Source organism: Oncorhynchus keta, chromosome 9, assembly GCF_023373465.1.
Source record: "Oncorhynchus keta strain PuntledgeMale-10-30-2019 chromosome 9, Oket_V2, whole genome shotgun sequence".
NCBI lineage: Eukaryota > Metazoa > Chordata > Actinopteri > Salmoniformes > Salmonidae > Oncorhynchus > Oncorhynchus keta.
This window is the reverse complement of record NC_068429.1, coordinates 43,115,729-43,135,531: the sequence shown is the minus strand read 5'-3', so window position 1 is coordinate 43,135,531 and position 19,803 is coordinate 43,115,729. Positions and strand designations below refer to the sequence as shown.

General features: G+C 40.7%; 1 protein-coding gene across 2 annotated transcripts in view; it reads left to right on the top strand.

Moving 5' to 3' along the window:
- LOC118387884 (hippocampus abundant transcript 1 protein-like) overlaps positions 1–19,405 on the top strand; it is a 39,917-nt gene extending 20,512 nt beyond the window's left edge. For both annotated transcript variants that reach the window (XM_035776696.2, XM_035776695.2), the window contains exons 5-12: positions 7,713–7,827; positions 8,474–8,692; positions 8,830–8,943; positions 9,448–9,519; positions 9,887–9,999; positions 10,335–10,432; positions 10,859–11,022; positions 15,190–19,405. In XM_035776696.2, the coding sequence (XP_035632589.1) occupies positions 7,713–7,827; positions 8,474–8,692; positions 8,830–8,943; positions 9,448–9,519; positions 9,887–9,999; positions 10,335–10,432; positions 10,859–11,022; positions 15,190–15,432 (1,138 nt within the window). In that variant the 3' untranslated portion in view covers positions 15,433–19,405. The remainder of the gene's footprint in view (positions 1–7,712; positions 7,828–8,473; positions 8,693–8,829; positions 8,944–9,447; positions 9,520–9,886; positions 10,000–10,334; positions 10,433–10,858; positions 11,023–15,189) is intronic.
- The last annotated feature ends 398 nt before the right edge of the window (positions 19,406–19,803 follow it).

The window sequence follows — 19,803 nt, the reverse complement described above, 5'->3', positions numbered from 1 at the left end:
ATGGGGGAAACTAAGCTTCTTGAAGCATTGAGGCTATCCAGCCCATTGTGTCGAAAATAGGTTTATACTCAAGGCTTTGATCAACAAAGTGTACACTAGTGGCACCTGCTGGTGAAAAGAATTTAGAGCAGCCAATTGATTATATATGACATCCCAAACAGAGCAGCCCGTACGCAGGGTAGTCTTTATGTTTTCTACCGAAACCAATAACAAACCATTCAGGTGGTTGTTTGACTAAACAAAGCTTCGGTTGTCATTGATCACGTGAGTCTGAAAAATTGATACCGGCACACTGCTTTGAAGTAAACTGGTTAACAATTTCGACATATGTCTCAGAGCTCCGTTATATCAAACGTAACATTACTAGCAATCTGCCTTCAAAATGACTCCTTCTTAACTGGTGAATCTTCTTAACTGGAATAATCATCTCAGTAACGGGTACAATAAATCCAACTACTAACAGATTGGAATAGTTTATAAAAATGCATGCTATTTATCAACCATTCACTGTACATGTAAAAATACAGATATTGAAACAATTCTGAAATTCTACCTTCAATAGAGCATGCTGGGAAATATGATAATAATTGGCATGGTTTAGTCTTTTACTCTAGTAAAAATAACACAATCTCACTCAACTCTGCTTAATAAAACATTCTCACACCTATCTTTTTAAATTAATCAGATTACTCAAACTCCTGATGTTACGGTTGAAACACTGATTGAAATATGAATGCTTAGGCATTATTTAAAGTGGAACTGACAGTGTTTTAACTACTTTGCGTATACAGTATGAAACAGACAATCCTAATACCAATGCATGCTTAATATAATACACCAATACATTTCTTGGTAGTCCAAAAAATATTGCTATCAGGTTGTAAATATCAGCTGGCCTGGTACATTGTTTGCCTCCACCACCCATTCGGGATGCACCGTTTCAGCGAGTCAATATAAAAAAAAAAAGGGATTACTCTTAACTAGACACAATACAATCAAACTAGCAAGGGCAGTGATCACAAGTCAGTCATAACATTGCTAATAGGCTAGCGCACATGTGTCAAACACAAGGCCTGCGGGCCAAGTAGGACACACAAGCAAGCGAGTATAAATGAGTCAACAGTTCTACTTTATGAAATTGCAGCCTGATGTGCTCTTATCATTAATTCAAACTTCAACTGTGCTGCTGTCATGTGTCCCATTTACAGCGCGCAGGGGAGGGAAAGTGCACAGACTCACGCCACAGTCCTAGCTAGGCTACTAAAAATGTTGCAGTCTGGCTTCAGTTTTTAAAGCTTAAAAATGTATATATATTTTTTTTTAAACTGCAGCAAAACAAAATGCAAAAGAGAAAAATGTAAGCCTATTACAGTAACATTTGAGCAGTAGCCTAAGTTGGCTACTCAACTGCAGGACATTTTGAGTGCACCACACAGCAATGCTGCCTTGCACCACTCAAGTGATCCATTGCAGTGCAAAAAAAAATGTAAAACATGTTTTTAGTTTAAATGTTAAAATAACCAAAATGTAGCTATAAGATGTTGTAAGTTATTAAATACTTTTTTTGATTAGGGGCGCAGCATATCATGCACATCTGCAAGCATAGCAGCAAAGTCTGGACAAGTATTGTTTATCGCTTTTGTTGTAACATCTTAAAATGCTATGTACAGCATCCTAATCCTATGTCCATACCGTGCAGTTGGAAAGTAATGTATTAAAAACAGAAATACCTTATTTACGTAATTATTCAGACACTTTGCTATGAGACTCAAAATTGAGCTCAGCTCAGTGGCGATTTTAGCATGTAAATCTAGTTTGGGGCAAACAAAAAAATGTGGGATTCATGCCAGCAAAGCCACTACACGACACAACACTAAACAAGACATGACTTGCACTATAACGGTGACAAACGGTGCCCACAAACTGTTAGGGCCTACATAAAGCTGTCCCAACAGCAGAGTCTCAACAGCAGAGTCTCAACAGCAGAGTCTCAACAGCAGAGTCTCAACAGCAGAGTCTCAACAGCAGAGTCTCAACAGCAGAGTCTCAACAGCAGAGTCCCAACAGCAGAGTCTCAACAGCAGAGTCCCAACAGCAGAGTCCCAACAGCAGAGTCCCAACAGCAGAGTCCCAACAGCAGAGTCCCAACAGCAGAGTCCCAACAGCAGAGTCCCAACAGCAGAGTCCCAACAGCAGAGTCCCCACACCTTACCACTGCTACACCTGGCTTTCAGCAGAGCCTTGTCTGGTAGCGAAACAGTTAATTCAGCCTCATTTACTGCCTTTTAAAAAAACATAGCTGATATGGCTGACTTACTTAAACAAATGTGGTGTCTACTGACAATTGAGATGTACAAATTATGGCATAAGTGAACGACAAGCAGATAAGAGGCAATCCGTAATTTCGATTAAGACATTAAAGAGCAAGCGACGCCGGACATAGTCAATATAACTATTTGATCAGCACTTTTGCAGCGACTGAATTCAGAACTTGGGCCATTCTTACAGTGTACTCCCTGTACAAGTCAAAACCGTAGGATAAATAAAGGGGGCATATAAACAGACAATGAAAGCTCTTACAATATTCAATGATGACATTTCTCTGAAACAGGTTGTAGGCTTTAGATGCACCACCAAGTTAGAACAGTAGGCGAAATCAAGAGGTGAAAATAGACCAAATTATTAGATTGAGGCACATTGAACGCCATTTAGGTCTTTGCGTGTCAAAAAATATACACGCCATATAACACTATTTGACGCGTTAAATAAGCTTTTAATTTGACACGTCAAAAAACACAATTCTATTATATAATCTTGTGTGTGCTGAATTTGCACGTGCAAGCTATGCATCACCACTACTATCAGTAGCACTGTCAAAGATGTACAGAAAGTATCCAAACAAGCACTCACCGGACCACCAGTGATGTGTTTACAATACCGCTTTGGTGAAAATAGACCAAATTATTAGGGTGAGACACATATGGTCTACTAACAGCTTACTACACAACATACACTTAGTATTACTTTCTTAGCGACAGTATACATTTATCCCTTACATTTTACAGTGGCGCAGAGGTCCTTTGTGGGAAAATTTTGTCATCAAACTTTGTCATCGTAGTCTGGCAAATGACCTTGAGCATTTTTGGAAGGGCACTTCTAATCTAAGTCTATGGCAGGACCCAAAGGGCTCACATTCTTGATGTCTAGGCTTACTAAAGGCAGGTGACGTGTGTCCCCATGAGTGACAGAACACTGAGCCAATCACGGTGAAATGCTGAGTCATTCACGGTGCAATGCTCCTATTTTCTGCTGGTGTGCCTTACCACCACAGAAAACACTGAGCGATATGTAACATGTATTAAAATAACATGCAAAACAGGCAAGCCCCCCTCCCCAATGTTTATATATACATATATATATATCAAAAACTGACAAATTGGGCATATATATACACACACACACACACACACACACACACACACACACACACACACACACACACACACACACATATATATGTACACATATACATACACGCATATATACACACACACACATATATATATATATATATATACACATATGTGTGTGTATATATATGCGTGTATGTATGTGTATATATGTGTGTGTGTGTGATACATATATATATATATATATATATATGCCCAATTTTTCAGTTTTTGATTTGTTAAAAAAGTTTGAAATATCCAATAAATGTCGTTCCACTTCATGATTGTGTCCCACTTGTTGTTGATTCTTCACAAAAAAATACAGTTTTATATCTTTATGTTTGTGTGTGTGTGTGTATATATATATATATGTGTGTGTGTATATATATATATATGTGTGTGTGTGTATATATATAAAGGTTGGGGTCACTTAGAAATGTCCTTGTTTTCCATGAAAACATACAAGAACTTCCAAAATGAATAGGAAATATAGTCAAGATGTTGACAAGGTTATAAATAATGTTTTTTCATTGAAATAATAATTGTGTCCTTCAAACTTTGCTTTCGTCAAAGAATCCTCCATTTGCAGCAATTACAGCTTGCAGACCTTTGGCATTCTAGTTGTCAATTTGTTGTGGTTATCTGAAGAGATTTCACTCCATGCTTACTGAAGCACCTCCCAGAAGTTGGAATGGCTTGATGGGTAGTTCTTACATTCCATACGGTCAAGCTGCTCCCACAACAGCTCAATAGGGTTGAGATCCGGTGACTGTGCTGGCCACTCCATTATAGACAGAATACCAGCTGACTGCTTATCCCCTAAATACAGTGGACCCCAACATTACTGGCACCCTTGACTGGTGATGCACAAACAATGTTTAAACAAATATAAACAACATCATTATAGAGAGAAACTCAAAATACCAACATGTGAGAAATAATGTACTTTATTAATGTTTCAATGGAACCAACCAAAATAATGTATTGATTTAATTAAAAATCAATGTCCTCCAAATCAAGGTTTCACAATTAATGGCACCCTTAAAGATTATTGTAAATAACATCTACCAAAATTCAACCACAAATTAAATTCCACTTATTTAAGTTTATCTAAGTCTTAAGGAACTATATTGAGCCATTACATCACTTCCTGTTTCACTAGGGTATAAAAATTAGGTAACACACGCAATATCCCGCTGTCATCCAACACCATTAAAGACAAGAAAAGAACTGGCTGTTCAAAAGAGACAGATGGTCGTAGACCTTCATAAATCTGGTAATCAAATCAAATGTATTTATATAGCCCTTCGTACATCAGCTGATATCTCAAAGTGCTGTACAGAAACCCAGCCTAAAACCACAAGCAATGCAGGTGTTGAAGCAATGGCTACAAGAAGATCCACAAACGATTGAATATACCACTGAGCACTGTCAGGGCAATTATTAAAAAATGCAAAAGATATGAAACAGTTGAAAACCTCACGGGTAGAGGACGCATATGCATTTTGCCCCCCAGGATAGGGAGGAGGATGGTGAGAGAAGCAGCAAAATCCCCAAGAATCACTGTGAAAGAAATGCAGGCCTTGGGGTCACTAGGTTTCAAAAAGAACCATCAGACGCCACCTCCACAACCACAGGCACTTTGGAAGGGTTGCCAGAAGAAAGTCCTTTCTAACCCCAAGCCCTTGGAGTTTGCCAAAAGTCATTTAAATTTTGACTGGAAGAAGGTGTTCTGGTAAGATGAGACCTAAATTCAACGTTTTGGTAAGATACAGCTTTGGCATGTTTGGCATCAAAACAGAGATGCATACAAGGAGAGGCACCTCATACCCACGGTGAAACATGGAGGGGGGGTCAGTGATGTTTTGGGGCTGTTTTAATTCCAGAGGTCCAGTGGCACTGGTTAAGATTGACGGCATAAATAATTCCACAATGTATCAGGCAATTTTGGCTGACAATCTGGTTGCTTCTGCCAGAAGGCTGGGACTTGGCCGCAGGTGGACTTTTCAACAAGACAATGACCCGAAACATACTTCAAGATCCACACAGAAATGGTTCTGTGAAAACAAAATCAATGTTCTGCCATGGCCATCTCAGTAGCCGGACCTCAATCCAATAAAAAACCTGTGGGCTGAGTGGAAGAGGGCAGTTGATAAGCGCAAACCCAAGAATTTGAAGGATCTTGAAAGGATCTGCATAGAGGAATGGTCCAAAATCCCTCCAAATGTGTTCCTTAACCTTGTCAAACATTACAGGAAAGACTCCATGCTGTTATCCTTGCCAGAGGTGGTGGCACTAAGTATTAAATGAGGAGTGCCAATAATTATGAAAAAAATGTCATTTATTTTGTATTAAATAATTGTATGATTTTGGTTGGTTCCATTGAAACAGTAATAGAGTTCAATATTTCTCTCATGTTGGTTTATCTCAATAATTATATTGTTTACATTTTGTAAAGTATTGTTTGTGCATTGCCAGTAATTTTAGTTCTTGCATAGTTTGGAGCTGTGCTTTGGGTCATTGTCCTGTTGTGGGAGGACATTGGCTCCAATTAAGCTACGTCAACAGGGTATGGCATGGCGTTGCATAATGGGGTGATCTTCCTTCTTCAAGATCCCTTTTACCATGTACAAATCTCCCACTTTACCACCACCAAAGCACCCCCAGACATCACATTGCTCCCACCATGCTTGACAGATGGCGTCAAGCACTCCAGCATCTTCATTTTTTCTTCGTCTCACGAATGTTTTTCTTTGTGATCTGAACACCTCAAACTTAGATTAGTCTGTCCGTAACATTTTTTCCCAATCTTTTATATTTTGGCTAGTCTGAAATATGGCTTTTTCTTTGCAACTCTGCCTAGAAGGCCAGCATCCCGGAGTCGCCTCTTCACTGTTGACGTTGAGACTGGTGTTTTGCGGGTACTATTTAATGAAGCTGCCAGTTGAGGACGGATGTTTTTCAGCAGCAGGGACTGGGAGACTCGTCAGGCTCAAGGGAAAGATGAATGGAGCAAAGTACAGAGAGATACTTGATGAAGACCTGCCCCAGAGCGCTCAGGACCTCGGACTGGGGCCAAGGTTCACCTTTCAACAGGACAGCGACTCTAAGCACACAGCCAAGACAACGCAGGAGTGGCTTCGGGACAAGTCTCTGAATGTCCTTGAGTGGCCCAGCCAGACCCTGGACTTGAACCTGATCAAACATCTCTGGAGAGACCTGAAAATAGCTGTGCAGCAACACTCCCAATCCAGCCTGACATAGCTTGAGAGGATCTGGAGAGAAGAATGGGAGTAACTGCCAAGCTTGTAATGTCACACCCAAGAAGACTTGAGGATGTAGTCGCTGCTATAGGTGCTATATGTGCTTCAACAAAGTATTGAGTATTGCTCTGAACACTTATGTGAATGTGTATTTCTGTTTTATTTGTATTTTTTATATATATTTGCAAAAATGGCTGTTCAAAATGTATTTACATTTTAGAATAAGGCTGTAACGCAACAACATGTGGAAAAAGTCAAGGGGTCTGAATACTTTCAGAATGCTCTGTATGTAGAACCCTTCTTGCCTTCCAAAGAATCATTCTTGCCTTCCAAAGAACCCTTCTTGCCTTCCAAAGAATCATTCTTGCCTTCCAAAGAACCCTTCTTGCCTTCCAAAGAATCATTCTTGCCTTCCAAAGAATCATTCTTGCCTTCCAAAGAATCATTCTTGCCTTCCAAAGAATCATTCTTGCCTTCCAAAGAATCATTCTTGCCTTCCAAAGAATCATTCTTGCCTTCCAAAGAACCCTTCTTGCCTTCCAAAGAATCATTCTTGCCTTCCAAAGAATCATCAAATAACCCATCTTCCAAAAAACAGTTCTTAGGAAATTAAAGGTTCTAGGTAGAACGCTTTGCCTTTACAAAGAACCATTGTCTTCCAAAAAGGGATCTTCAGATGGTAGAACCCTATTCCTCACAAATTTTGTCTAAGAGTGTAGTCTTTGTCCAAATGTAACAGTGCTGTTTTAGATTAAAATACTATATTATCCCTCAAGCACATACCACCATATAGTTTTTTTTTAAACCAATTTTAGTCAGCATTTGTAATTGGTAAACACTTTAAGACTGTCAAGGAATCGGTCACGGAATCTCTATCTTTAGAGTCTGAATGAGTATTTGTTGATGTTATTTGTCAAGTGCATGGTGTGAAATGCACTTGCTTGAATGTGACTGACTGGCAGTTTGAAAAGAGTCTAACTGACAATGTTCCCTCCCTCAGGTGGTACTTTGCAGCGATTTCCATGTCAGGGGCTTTCTCTGTCACCTTCTCTGTCATCTTCGCTTATGTCGCTGATGTCACGGAGGAGCATGAGAGAAGCACCGCATACGGACTGGTAAAAAGTTTTTAATTATGATGCCCAGTATCTGTCTCATTTGATTCCCATGTCGATTGGGGAAGAGGGTAGTGGATCATTTAACTTTTCTATCTATGTGAGTAAAGATCACGTTCTGTAATTCTATAAGGCTCGTGCAAAGTGCCCTTTTGTGCTGAGAAGAGATGTTGGTAGTGTCACGTTTCTGCAAGCCTATCCTTCACACGGTGGTTTTCACATCTCATACTGTTGTGTCATGATGGATCCCTTGAGGTCACAGCATGCAGTAAATCAAATCAAAGTTCATTGGTTGTGCACACAGATTGGTAGATGGTAGCAGGTGCAGCCAAATGCTCGTAGTATACCATATCCCATTGAATTCTTCCTCCCTTTTCTCTTTGTATTTTGAGCCCTGGCATTGAATGAACATAAATTCCGTTTCCTTTGTAGCTCAACCACTTGTAAAAAAAAAGACTGCATCCCTGACAATTGGATCGTTGACAGCTATTGGCTCCCATACAATTCTAAAATTACACAACACAAAACATACGACAGGACTTGATGGAAAACAGTGACAATTGTCACTGAGTGGACTATCATGATGAAATATAAACTGACCTTGAAACAACTGTGTGTTTGAAACTAAATTCTCCTCCTGTGTCCCTAGGTATCGGCTACGTTTGCTGCCAGTCTGGTGACGAGTCCAGCCATCGGGGCGTACCTGTCCGCGTGTTACGGTGACAACCTGGTGGTGTTGGTGGCTACACTGGTTGCTCTGGCAGACATCTGTTTCATCCTGCTGGCCGTGCCAGAGTCCCTCCCGGAGAAGATGAGGCTCAACACCTGGGGTGCACCCATCACCTGGGAGCAGGCCGACCCCTTCCAGGTGAGTGCTATGCCATGGCATGCCATGCTATGCTGAGAAGGCTACATCAGCTAATGGTTTCATTAGGGTGTGTCCTTTTTTTAAAGACTGGTGTCTCTCTGTTGTTTAAAAGTCTTTGGTCTATCTCTTGTTTGCAGTCGATGAGGAAAGTGGGGAAGGATCCCACGGTTCTTCTCATCTGTATAACCGTGTTCCTGTCCTATCTACCCGAAGCTGGCCAATACTCCAGCTTTTTTCTCTACCTTAGACAGGTAAATATCCAGCTTGTCCTGTATCTTAGGCAGGACAACTCCTCTACATTTACCTGCACCATCTGGCAGTAAACATGAGATTAAATTCAGTAAAACTTTATTTATCCCCTTAGGGGAAATTAAGAAAGACATGCCATATTGCAAATGATAACATCATCTACATAATCTACAAGTGCAACAACAAGAGATGAAGAACAGCAAAGTTATTTCAGTGTTCAAAGTACCTCTGGTTCAGTTCGTTTTAGTACGGTGACTATAATTATAGAGAGTGTTCTTTCGCTGTTCTTTTTCGATCCACTTGTACAGCTCTATCTCCATTGAGCACATTCAATTGCTAGTCATTTAGCATAGTTCTGTTACTTTGCATTGGACCCTTGGAGCAAAGAGAGAAAGAGAGGCTAATGCTGTCGTTCGTTCGTTCGTTCTTTCTTTTTTCTCTCTGTCCTTTCTCTTTCTCTCTTTTTCTCTCTCCTTCTTTCTTTTTTTCTCTCTACCCCGACTCAGGTCATTAACTTCTCATCGGCAACGATCGCGGTGTTCATCGGGGTGGTTGGAATCCTCTCCATCATTGCCCAGGTACGTATCTGACTCAATGGTGACCTTCTGCGAGTCCATTTAACTGTGTCTGTGGGGAACTGCAATGTGTTAACGAACAATCCATTTCTTAGGTTAACAGCATGTGTCTCAGTTCAACTGTGTGACTGTCCTTTGGAATGTATTTAATCTAGCTCCACGTTTAGATGTAAACCATGTCGACATAGCCCGGTCTATCCTACTTAAAAGCAAAGCATTCTAATGTAATGTAGCAACTCGTGTCATTCCTATGCGTACAATATTTCTGAAGAAATGAATTGGCCATCTGTAAAGCACGAATGACAACTTCTGATACAAAATCGGCATTATAAATACATTTGTTTGATTCATTGATTATTTGTCGTTGCAGACACTTATCCTGACAGTCTTGATGAGAACGATCGGGAACAAGAACACAGTTCTACTGGGGCTGGGCTTCCAGATTCTACAGCTGGCCTGGTACGGTTTTGGGTCAGAGCCATGGTGGGTCACCTTTAACTCTCTCTTCACTGTGGTTAGTGGAGTATGATCTACAGAGCTGTCCTAAAATGTGTTACATGTCAAAATGTGTATATTTATGTAGCTACTGGTATATCTTTCTCCCTCGTCTTTAGAATCTATCTAAAATTAAATGAAAAGAGGAGGAGGATCGGGAATCGATTTTTGTCAAAGATCATTGAGCATGCTCAGTAGGGCTGGTCATGAGGGTGCGACTCCTTAGAGTGGGTCCATTTAGCTAAGTGATGTCCCGTACTGTATGTGTCTGTAGCTAACCACGGTCTCCTCTGTGTCTCTTTCTCTCTCGCTGTGGTTTTTAGGATGATGTGGGCAGCGGGTGCAGTAGCAGCCATGTCTAGTATCACTTTTCCTGCAGTGAGCGCCCTGGTGTCTCACAGCGCAGACCCAGATAAGCAGGGTAAAACATTCCCCTTATTGCCCTTTACCGTATGTAATCTATCCATTCATCCCGTTCTCTACGGTACTACCTTTCCTCCGCCGTTACCCTTTTTTGAAAATGAATAAATGTTATTTAATTTTTGGAGACATTTTTTTTTTTACTAACATTTTACATTAAGACACATCACAGCAAATGAATGCATGGATGTTTTTAAAGTTGACTGTTTGATTTCATAGCAGACAAATCCTGTTATCGTTTGAATTTGTTTTTTTAAATAATAGACTATTTATCAGAACCAGACCCTCATGGATGGTTATGTATATGCTGTGTTTTCTGTGATGTCATGCTATGCTGTTTTGTGTGTTCTGCCCAGGAACCGCAGATGGTCTATGTAGCTACATGTAGGGTTAATAACAAATAAACGACTAACCTTTCTCTCCTCAGGTCTGGTGCAAGGAATGATCACTGGTATCCGGGGCCTGTGTAACGGTCTGGGCCCAGCGCTGTATGGCCTTATCTTCTTCATGTTCAACGTAGAGCTGAACACCATTGACCCCATCCAGGGAGAATACCCCATCGATCCTATACCTATAAACCCACCGGCTGAGGTAAATGGATTACTAAAACCAATATCACATCCTCATTCTGCCTCTCGGGCCAGGCAACTAGCCATATACATCTATCTTCTTTAGCTTTAAAACATATTTATAACAAGTAAGCACTTGCAATCTTTCCTTAGCTGTAATCCTGAATCATTCTGTTTCTTTATTCAGAGATGGAATATGTTATTTGTGTTTTATATGAATGTGAAATCAAGTTCCTACAGAAAAACAAGTTATATCTGAAGGGTTTGATTCACAAAACACGATAAACACACATTTTGAAATGAAATTGCTCATGGGTCACTGTCTGAAATGAATGCTCATGGGTTGCTGTCTGAAATGAATGCTCGTGGGTCGCTGTCTGAAACGAATGCTCGTGAGTCGCTGTCTGAAATTAATGCTCGTGGGTCGCTGTCTGAAACGAATGCTTAGGGATCCCTTTCTATGTGTATGAATTATGGTTGTTCTCATACTTTTATAACATTTACTTTAATGTTCTTTAAAATGTGCTTTTTTATTGGCCTAGTGTCGTCCGGGTTAGGGAGGGTTTGGCTGGTAGGGATGTCCTTGTCTCATCGCGCACTAGCGACTCCTGTGGCGGGCCGGGCGCAGTGCACGCTGACCAGGTCGCTTGGCGTATGGTGTTTCCTCCAACACATTGGTGCGGCTGGCTTCCGGGTTGGATGGATGCGCGCTGTGTTAAGAAGCAGTGCGGCTTGGTTGCGTTTCGGAGGACGCAAGGCTCTCGAACTTTGCCTCTCCCAAGCCCGTACAGGAGTTGTAGCGATGAGACAAGACAGTAACGACTAACAATTGGATACCACAACATTTTTTTTGTTGCTAAAGGCGATATGCGACACACTTGTTTCATACCAAAACGAGCTATATCCAGAGCCATGTGTATAGAGAGTTGGGACAGTGGGTTTTCTGCATTATGATGCATTTACATGACACGACAACATGCTGGGCAGAAATTACAATAAGAAGCATTTTAGATCTGCGTTTACAAAATGCAGCAAGAGAAATCTTACACATTCAATATTTCTTTCCTGTTTTAAAAATAACACATTTTGCGTTAACGTGACACCTAAGTTTAGCTTGCAATCTAAGTAAGTTACTAAATTAGTAAGGTGACGGGGCATCACATTGTGTAAGCTTTCTGCAGTGTTTGAGAAGTCAAAGCCCTTTGGATGAGTTGTCTGTAGACCTGCCACTGCTATCTTTTGATTTCCTTGAGCTTTTCTCCTCTGTTCTCGGCCATTGTGCTCCTCCCCTATCTTCGCAGGGCAGACAAGCATGCATCAAAACTTTTGTTAATTGCACAAAGTCACTTGTTCACATTCACTTGTAAATGTTAGCAGCATGTGACTTGTTAATAGGGAAGCTGCGAAAATTTGCAGCTTTTTGTTAAAAATCACGCGACATTTCAGCGCCCTGCTATTCATGCCAGGAATATAGTATATGCATATGATTAGTATGTGTGGATAGAAAACACGCAGACGTTTCCAAAACTGGTTAAATCACGGCTGTGACTATAACAGAATGTGCGTTTCATCGAAAAGTGCAGGAAAATCTGATCACTGAAAATGGAAAAAAATATCCATGCGCCACTTCCAAGGATTGTTGAAGGTGAACCGGATTAAATGAGGTCGAGGTTGCAATACCTACAGCTTCCACACGTTGTCTAGAGTCTTGTCATTTGCCAACTATTTGTCTCTTGGTCAAACAGATGCAAGGCAGCACATTTCTTCCGGTCTCCGACCGGATATTTTGGTTGAGATTTATCCGGACAGCATTTCCAGACGGACACCTATAGAATTGACATCACCTCGTTATCAATTTTATCGCTTATTAACGTGTACTAATACCTAAAGTTGCATTGCAAAAGTATTTCGAAGTGTTTTGTGAAAGTTTATCGTCGACTTTTTTAATTAAAAAAAATGACGTTATGTTAGAAAACGCTATATTTTTTCCGTTGTTCACACAGTGTTCATAGATCGATATCTAGGCTATATATGGACCGATTTAATCGAAAAAAAGACCCAAAATGATGTTTATGTCTAGGAGTGCCAAGAAAGAAGCTCGTCAAAGGTAATGAATGTTTTATATTTTATTTCTGCGTTTTGAGTAGCCCCCGGCTATCGCAAATTCTGTCGTTAGGTGACGTTGAAGTATTTTGGGGGATACATGCTATCAGATAATTGCTTCTCATGCTTTCGCCGAAAAGCATTTTACAAATCTGACTCGGTGGATAGATTCACAACGAGTGTAGCTTTAATTCAGTACATTGTATGTGCATTTTAATGAAAGTTTGAGTTTTATCAAAAACTATACGTGGCGCACTTGAAATTTCCGCTGATTTATGTTCCCACCTCGGAACCACGGCCCCAACAAGTTAAGCACATTTTTACTCCTGAACTTATATTATTATTATTATTATTATATATTATTTAGGCTTGCCATAACAGGGGGTTATTTCCTCAAGACATTTCAGCTTTTCATTTTTTATTAATTTGTAAACATTGAGGAAAACATATTTTTGACTTTGACATTGTAATTACATCGCTAGTGCGAATACTTTCTGAAGGCACTGCACTGTATATGGCTAACCTGCAGTGATAGAAAGCTTTCTCTCTCAGCTGTTTGCACATTGGCTAACTAGCATTATGTTAGCTTTGAGTGTCATGGACTTTCCATGGAAGGCTCCGGCCATGGAGTGGGACTGGACTCCGTGCCTGGACTGGGCACCGGTGCAGAGGAAGGCTCCGGTCATGGAGCGGGACTGGAGGCCGCGCCTGGATTGTGCACCAGCGCAGATGCTCAGGGCTGGTGACACACTCTTCAGGGCAAATGTGGGGAGCCGGCACAGGACTTACCGGGCTGGGAAGGCGCACTGGAGGCCTGCTGCATGGAGCTGGCACAGGTTTCATCGGACTGATGACACGCTCTTCAGGGCGAGCGTGGGGAGCCGGCACAGGACGTGCCGGGCTGAGGAAGCGCATTGGAGGCCTGGTGCATGGAGCCGGCACAGGTTTCACCGGACTGATGACACGCTCTTCAGGGCGAGTGCGGGGAGCCGGCACAGGACGTACCGGGCTGAGGAGGCGCACTGGAGGCCTGGTGCGTGGAGCCGGCACAGGTTTCACCGGACTGATGACACGCTCTTCAGGGCGAGTGTGGTGCAGAATACACCTGAACAACATCTCCCTCCTCCAACAGCTCCATCGACTCCTGGATTTTCAAACTTCCTGCTAGTTTGAACATTTCTAGCCCCAATAAAGATTATGGGTTATATTTTAGTCACTCAAAAGGCTATTTTACATGTAATCAGACTTACTGTTTGGGATCATTTCATATTTATTTATGTATAGATAGGCCTACTTTATTACATGTAACTGTTTAAAACCCAATCGGGAGTTCTGTTGTTTGGGGTGGATATATAGCATTTTGTCACACTAAAATAAAATGACCTTGCAGTATACACTGAGTGTACAAAACATTAAGAACACCTTCCTAATATTGAGTTGCAACCCCCCCCCTTTTGCCCTCAGAACAGCCTCAATTCGTCAGGGCATGGACTCTACAAGTTGTCGAAAGCATTTCACAGGGAATGCTGGCCCATGTCGACTCCAATGCTTCCTGCAGTTGTGTCAAGTTGGCTGGATGTCCTTTGGGTTGTTCACCATTCTTGATACACACGAGAGACTGTTGAGCGTGAAAAACCCAGCGGCGTCCAGTTCTTGACACAAACTGGTGCGCCTGGCACCTGCCACCATAACCCATTCAGAGGCACTTAAATCTTTTGTCTTGCCCATTCACCCTCTGGATGATGCACACACATAATCCATGCATCAACTGTCTCAAGACTTAAAAAGACTTATTTAACCCTTCTCCTCCCCGTCATCTCTGTTGATTTAAAGTGAATTTAACAATTGACATCAATAATGAATCATAGCTTTCACCTTGATTTAACTGGTCGATGTATACCTGGTCAAAATCATGTCTGGGTTTTCACTAACTCATGTCATGGTAAGATGAAAGAATTATAGCTCTAGGTATTTCACAAGATGTGTTTTTAATTCATGTCACTTTGCCAACATTTCTGAAAATGGCTCTATCGTGTTTTGGAATCAAACTCTTCATATCTATAATATACTGTCTCTCTCCATACAGAAATCACTGATCCCCGGCCCTCCCTTCCTCCTGGGCTCGTGCACGGTTGTCGTGGCGTTCCTGGTAGCCTTGTTTATCCCCGAACACACTGATCCTCCAGTTGTAACCTGCGCAGATTCCAAGGAAACCTCCACGCTCGCTGGCATCCACATCAACACCCCGTTGCCGGGCAGCGACGAGGACACGCAGGTGCCGACCAGCGATGAGGACTTTGAGCCTCTGCTGCAGGACAGCGTCGTGTGACTGAGGGCGGGCAGCAGGCGGCTTTGGTATTGTTACACCCAGCTATTGGAACTACCCCAACACGCCAATTATGTAGCCTATCTATCCCCAATGGAGGAGGAGGAGAGAGAGAGAAAGGGGGCAATAGGGATGGGACAGGGGCCTAGCTAACCAAACTCAATTTTGTGTGCAACTCTGCACTGCACAACCAACCATTAATTCCCTGGTCTACGCCCCTGTCTCCGCCCTTACCCAATAGGAACTAGTAATTATTTATTTATTTAAGAGGATTTGATAAACTGTTTATGATGTTGTGATCTTTTGGGGGATGGTTACCCCAGTGTTTTTAGTTTTTCACCTATAGGACTCTGGACCTTGTTTTTGCTGCAAGAGTCTGAAAGGAGAGATAGCGGAGATGGTGGATCCGGCGGGCAAAACTGGTTACTGGTTGTAATCTGGTTGTAATGATGCCACTCCAACCAGCTTTGCCCGCTGGGGAGATTGAGCGTTTTTTTTTTTTTTTTTTTTTTTCAAATTTTTATTTTTTATAGCACTATGTTTAATGGAGGTAGAACAGAAAGAGCTTGCTGTGCCCTGCATTTGATTGCTTCAACGCATTTTCAAACTCCACTGCGCATCATTTCGATTACAAGAAGGAGAACTGTGCCAGTAGTCAACAACACTTAACATATTTACTTTAGAAGACTGTTCATAGAGGAACTCTGTCACTATGAGCAGCCGTACGATTATGACATTATTAAAAGGGCTCAGATATTAGTCCGATATTTCCATGGGATCTTCTGTTCACAAGCCTTACAACAACTCACATTTTTTTCAGAGAGCACTTATCATATCATTGTCTTATACGGGATAGGGAGACATGGGGGATTAGGATGGTAGAGTAGTTGGCATAGGAAGATGAGATCTTGATGTAATTCTTGTACTCCCAAGATCTCATCTCACACTTTATTGTGCAGAGTTTTGGTACTTGAACCACCGCTCCTAGAGAAACCGCTAAAAGTGTTACTGTACGGTGAGAACATGGAACTACAGTATGTTGAGGCAGAATTGAGGTGTTAATGATGCCATAATTGTTGCTGAGCGTTATGGTTTCATGCAGTGCCCTGCGGTTTCTGTTCAGTCTGTGAAATCTTGATTGTTACTGTATAAAAAAAAAGTTTTTTTTATCTTGAAGAATATAATTTATAAGATGTATTTATGATGTATTTTATTGATATTATACATCAGGGCTGGGGGCAATTCCAGTCAATTTAGAAAGTATTCCACATTTTCCTCATTGAAAAGCATTGAAGAGAATTGGAATTCGAGTTTGAATTTTAGTGTATTTCCTGAATTGACCCAACCCTGTTATCCATGCTGTAAAAATAATATTGCTAACATTCTGCAACATATTGACTGAAATGTCTAGGCTACTTTGGTAGTAAAAATATTATATTCAACTTTGAGTGAGACACATTTTTACTGGTTTTCATTTTGTAATTTTTGGGAGGATTCTTCATGGTCTTTTAAGTATAACCTTACTCTGAAGTATATTATAGGGGTGGATATAAGGTGAGGTTTCCTTTTTTATTTGGATGACAAAATCATGAATTTCAATCATTGTTTTTTTTCCTTCAATAAATATGTCCAAGTGTTACTAGCTAACTCAAATTCCTTTATTTTGAAGTCTGATTTGAACATCTGCAAAAGCATCGTTAGCTCAAATAGTTTTCACACCCCAAGAGTCAAATTTAACCAACCCAGGGTTTATAAAATATAAATGAAGTGAAAACTATTTCATTCGATCAAATACATGAGTTGCACATTATTATGGTACACAATCATCCTTCTCTTTCCTGTGAGGTTGTCACAATGTGTAAATGTCCATAGTTCATGTTTTATATGTACATACTGTATTGAATTAAAGCTGCAATTTGTAAACTTTTTGGTCTACCTGACCAAATGCACATAGAAATATGAGTTATAGATCTGTCATTCTCATTCCATCTATCGATCGAGGCTCATGCCTGTGTTAAGTTGAATATTTACTGAAGGAGATTCCTGTTTGAACACATGAATCGTAAATAGCTGTCCACGGGGCATCTGGATTTTGAAAAGAGTATAATATTAGGAAGTTCCAAAAATGTGTCATACTTGTATGTGAACTTTTCAAAGTATTTATATTTCAAACAAAGTGGCCAATGGGACAGAAGACACAGCTACATATACAGCATATCTTCTTGACTGTCCCTGAAATGATATGATGGACAGCATATTAGGTATACCGTTTTATTCCAGACAATTGATTGGTTATTGCCTGTGCCCAGACAGTAGAATGTGTCAGTGCTTCTGCGTTGCCCTTACGGGTTGCCAGTCAAGTCCTTGTTTTCTATGCTATGGGACCTGTACACATTGTTGAAGTGAGCAGGAGAAGGTAAAGCTTTACCATCTGTCACCTCCAACCCCAATCCTGTTATGAAGTATCTTGACCAATAATCCATAAATTGATGTCCGAAGGTGGTTAACAGTGGGGGTAAGTTGAACCAAAGGGGTTTCTAGCAAACCATACACAAATGTATAATTTGACCAAATATCTAGGAAGAGGCCATCATTTCATGGAGTCTGTGAAGGAAGATACCACATGGAAAAGGTGTTAAGCAAGCTAGATCTAAAATAACAAACAGATTTTCAAGAAGTCAAAAGGAATTTATTGTTTGAGGTTTCATGAAGCAAAGTAGATCATTTTAAGATTGTTCTATATATCAATTGGGGTCTCTATAAGCTTCAATATGAGGTCCTAAACCAAGCATGAAAGTACAACCTTGTAGCTGTGTGGGCTAATATAGACTAAATGTTTGCCTTGGGGTAAGTTGATCCAATGTTAAATTGAGTAAATGTAAGTGTTTTCTTGACCGGTTTAATGCAACGCATTTTCGCTGGGATATGAGATAACAGGGCTTTGCCTATGTTAATGTATTTGTTAGGTGTTAAGCCTGTGTTAAAAAAATTCTTAAAACAATTACCAGACAACAACAAAAACTATGCTGATTGTGTTTATGTTTGGGAAATAGACATAGACATGATTTTAAAAAGGTAGTGTTAGCATTTCATTCAATAAAGACATTTGAAAGCACCTGAACACCCTGTCCTGTGGTTCAACTTACCCCATACCTGGTGTAAATTGTACCAAGAGACCACATTCTTTGGACAAGCTATGTTTTGGAAACTGTAATATTTCCCCTACTGTCAGTCAGAGTGACTGTTGTTGAATTTCCTCCAGTAGTATATTGTACCCAGCCTGTAAGAGTAAAATGAACTATGTACAGTATATTAGTATAATGAATTCTATGATGAACACTATTGCGTTGTAATGTATATGTTATGGAAAAGTATCTCGGGAATGGTTGTAGTAGATATCTCTATGACCGCTATAGTTTTGGAACAGTTCTAGAACGCTTTTGCCCACGAATCTAAAATGCACCCATGAAGTCTTTTTTTTGTCGCTTTTGTGTGGAGTAAAATGATTAGAACATGACTTTGCTACCATCACAACACATCAACTTCATAGTTGTGTTTGCAGGATGGTTTCTAACCACGAGACAGCACATTCCACCGTGTGTTCTTTATGTCTGTGTCTGCACCCAGCATCTTTACGAGGGGGTTATTATACAAAACGTGCCTAACAAGTGAACATGTTCATTTTTGAAGATCAGAAAAATAACTAGAAGTTTGTCCCAAATGGCACCCTATACCCTATATAGTGCCCTACTTTTGACCAGAGCCCTATGGGCCCTGGTCAAAAAGTAGTGCACCATGTGGGGAATAGGGTGCAATTTGGGGACGGAGCATATGTAAAATGCTGACTGTGTACATGGAGTGGATGTTATTGCTCATGATAGCACAAACAAATTAGATGTACATGGGCTATGTATACATTTTATGTCTTGTCTTAAAAAAATATGGTTTAATTATTAATAAAAACAACATGACGGAAGTAACCTTTTCTTTTTTTTTTTAAAGCTGTGTGTTCATATTTTGATCACTTGGTGGCAGTGGTGTGCAATGTAGTTTACTGTGTTTTCCCAATAGAAATCCCGATCGGAGATTTGTGCTGCCAGTGTGAAATGTCTGTTTGAACAGTTTCCCCTCAAGGCAGACACATGTATGATGCCTTGCTGAGGATAGTTGTTATGTTTCAGATCATCAGTTGAGGAAATGCTTTTCCCTCCCCTCACATACCTTTCCGTGGTGACTGCAGGTCACATGAAGAGTGACAGACTTAGGATCGCAGCTTGATACACAAATCAAAGTTTAGAGATCGCGCACACAGTTCAGCAGATGTTCTAGTGGGTGCAAAATGCTTGTGTTACTAGTTCCTGACAGTGCAGCAAA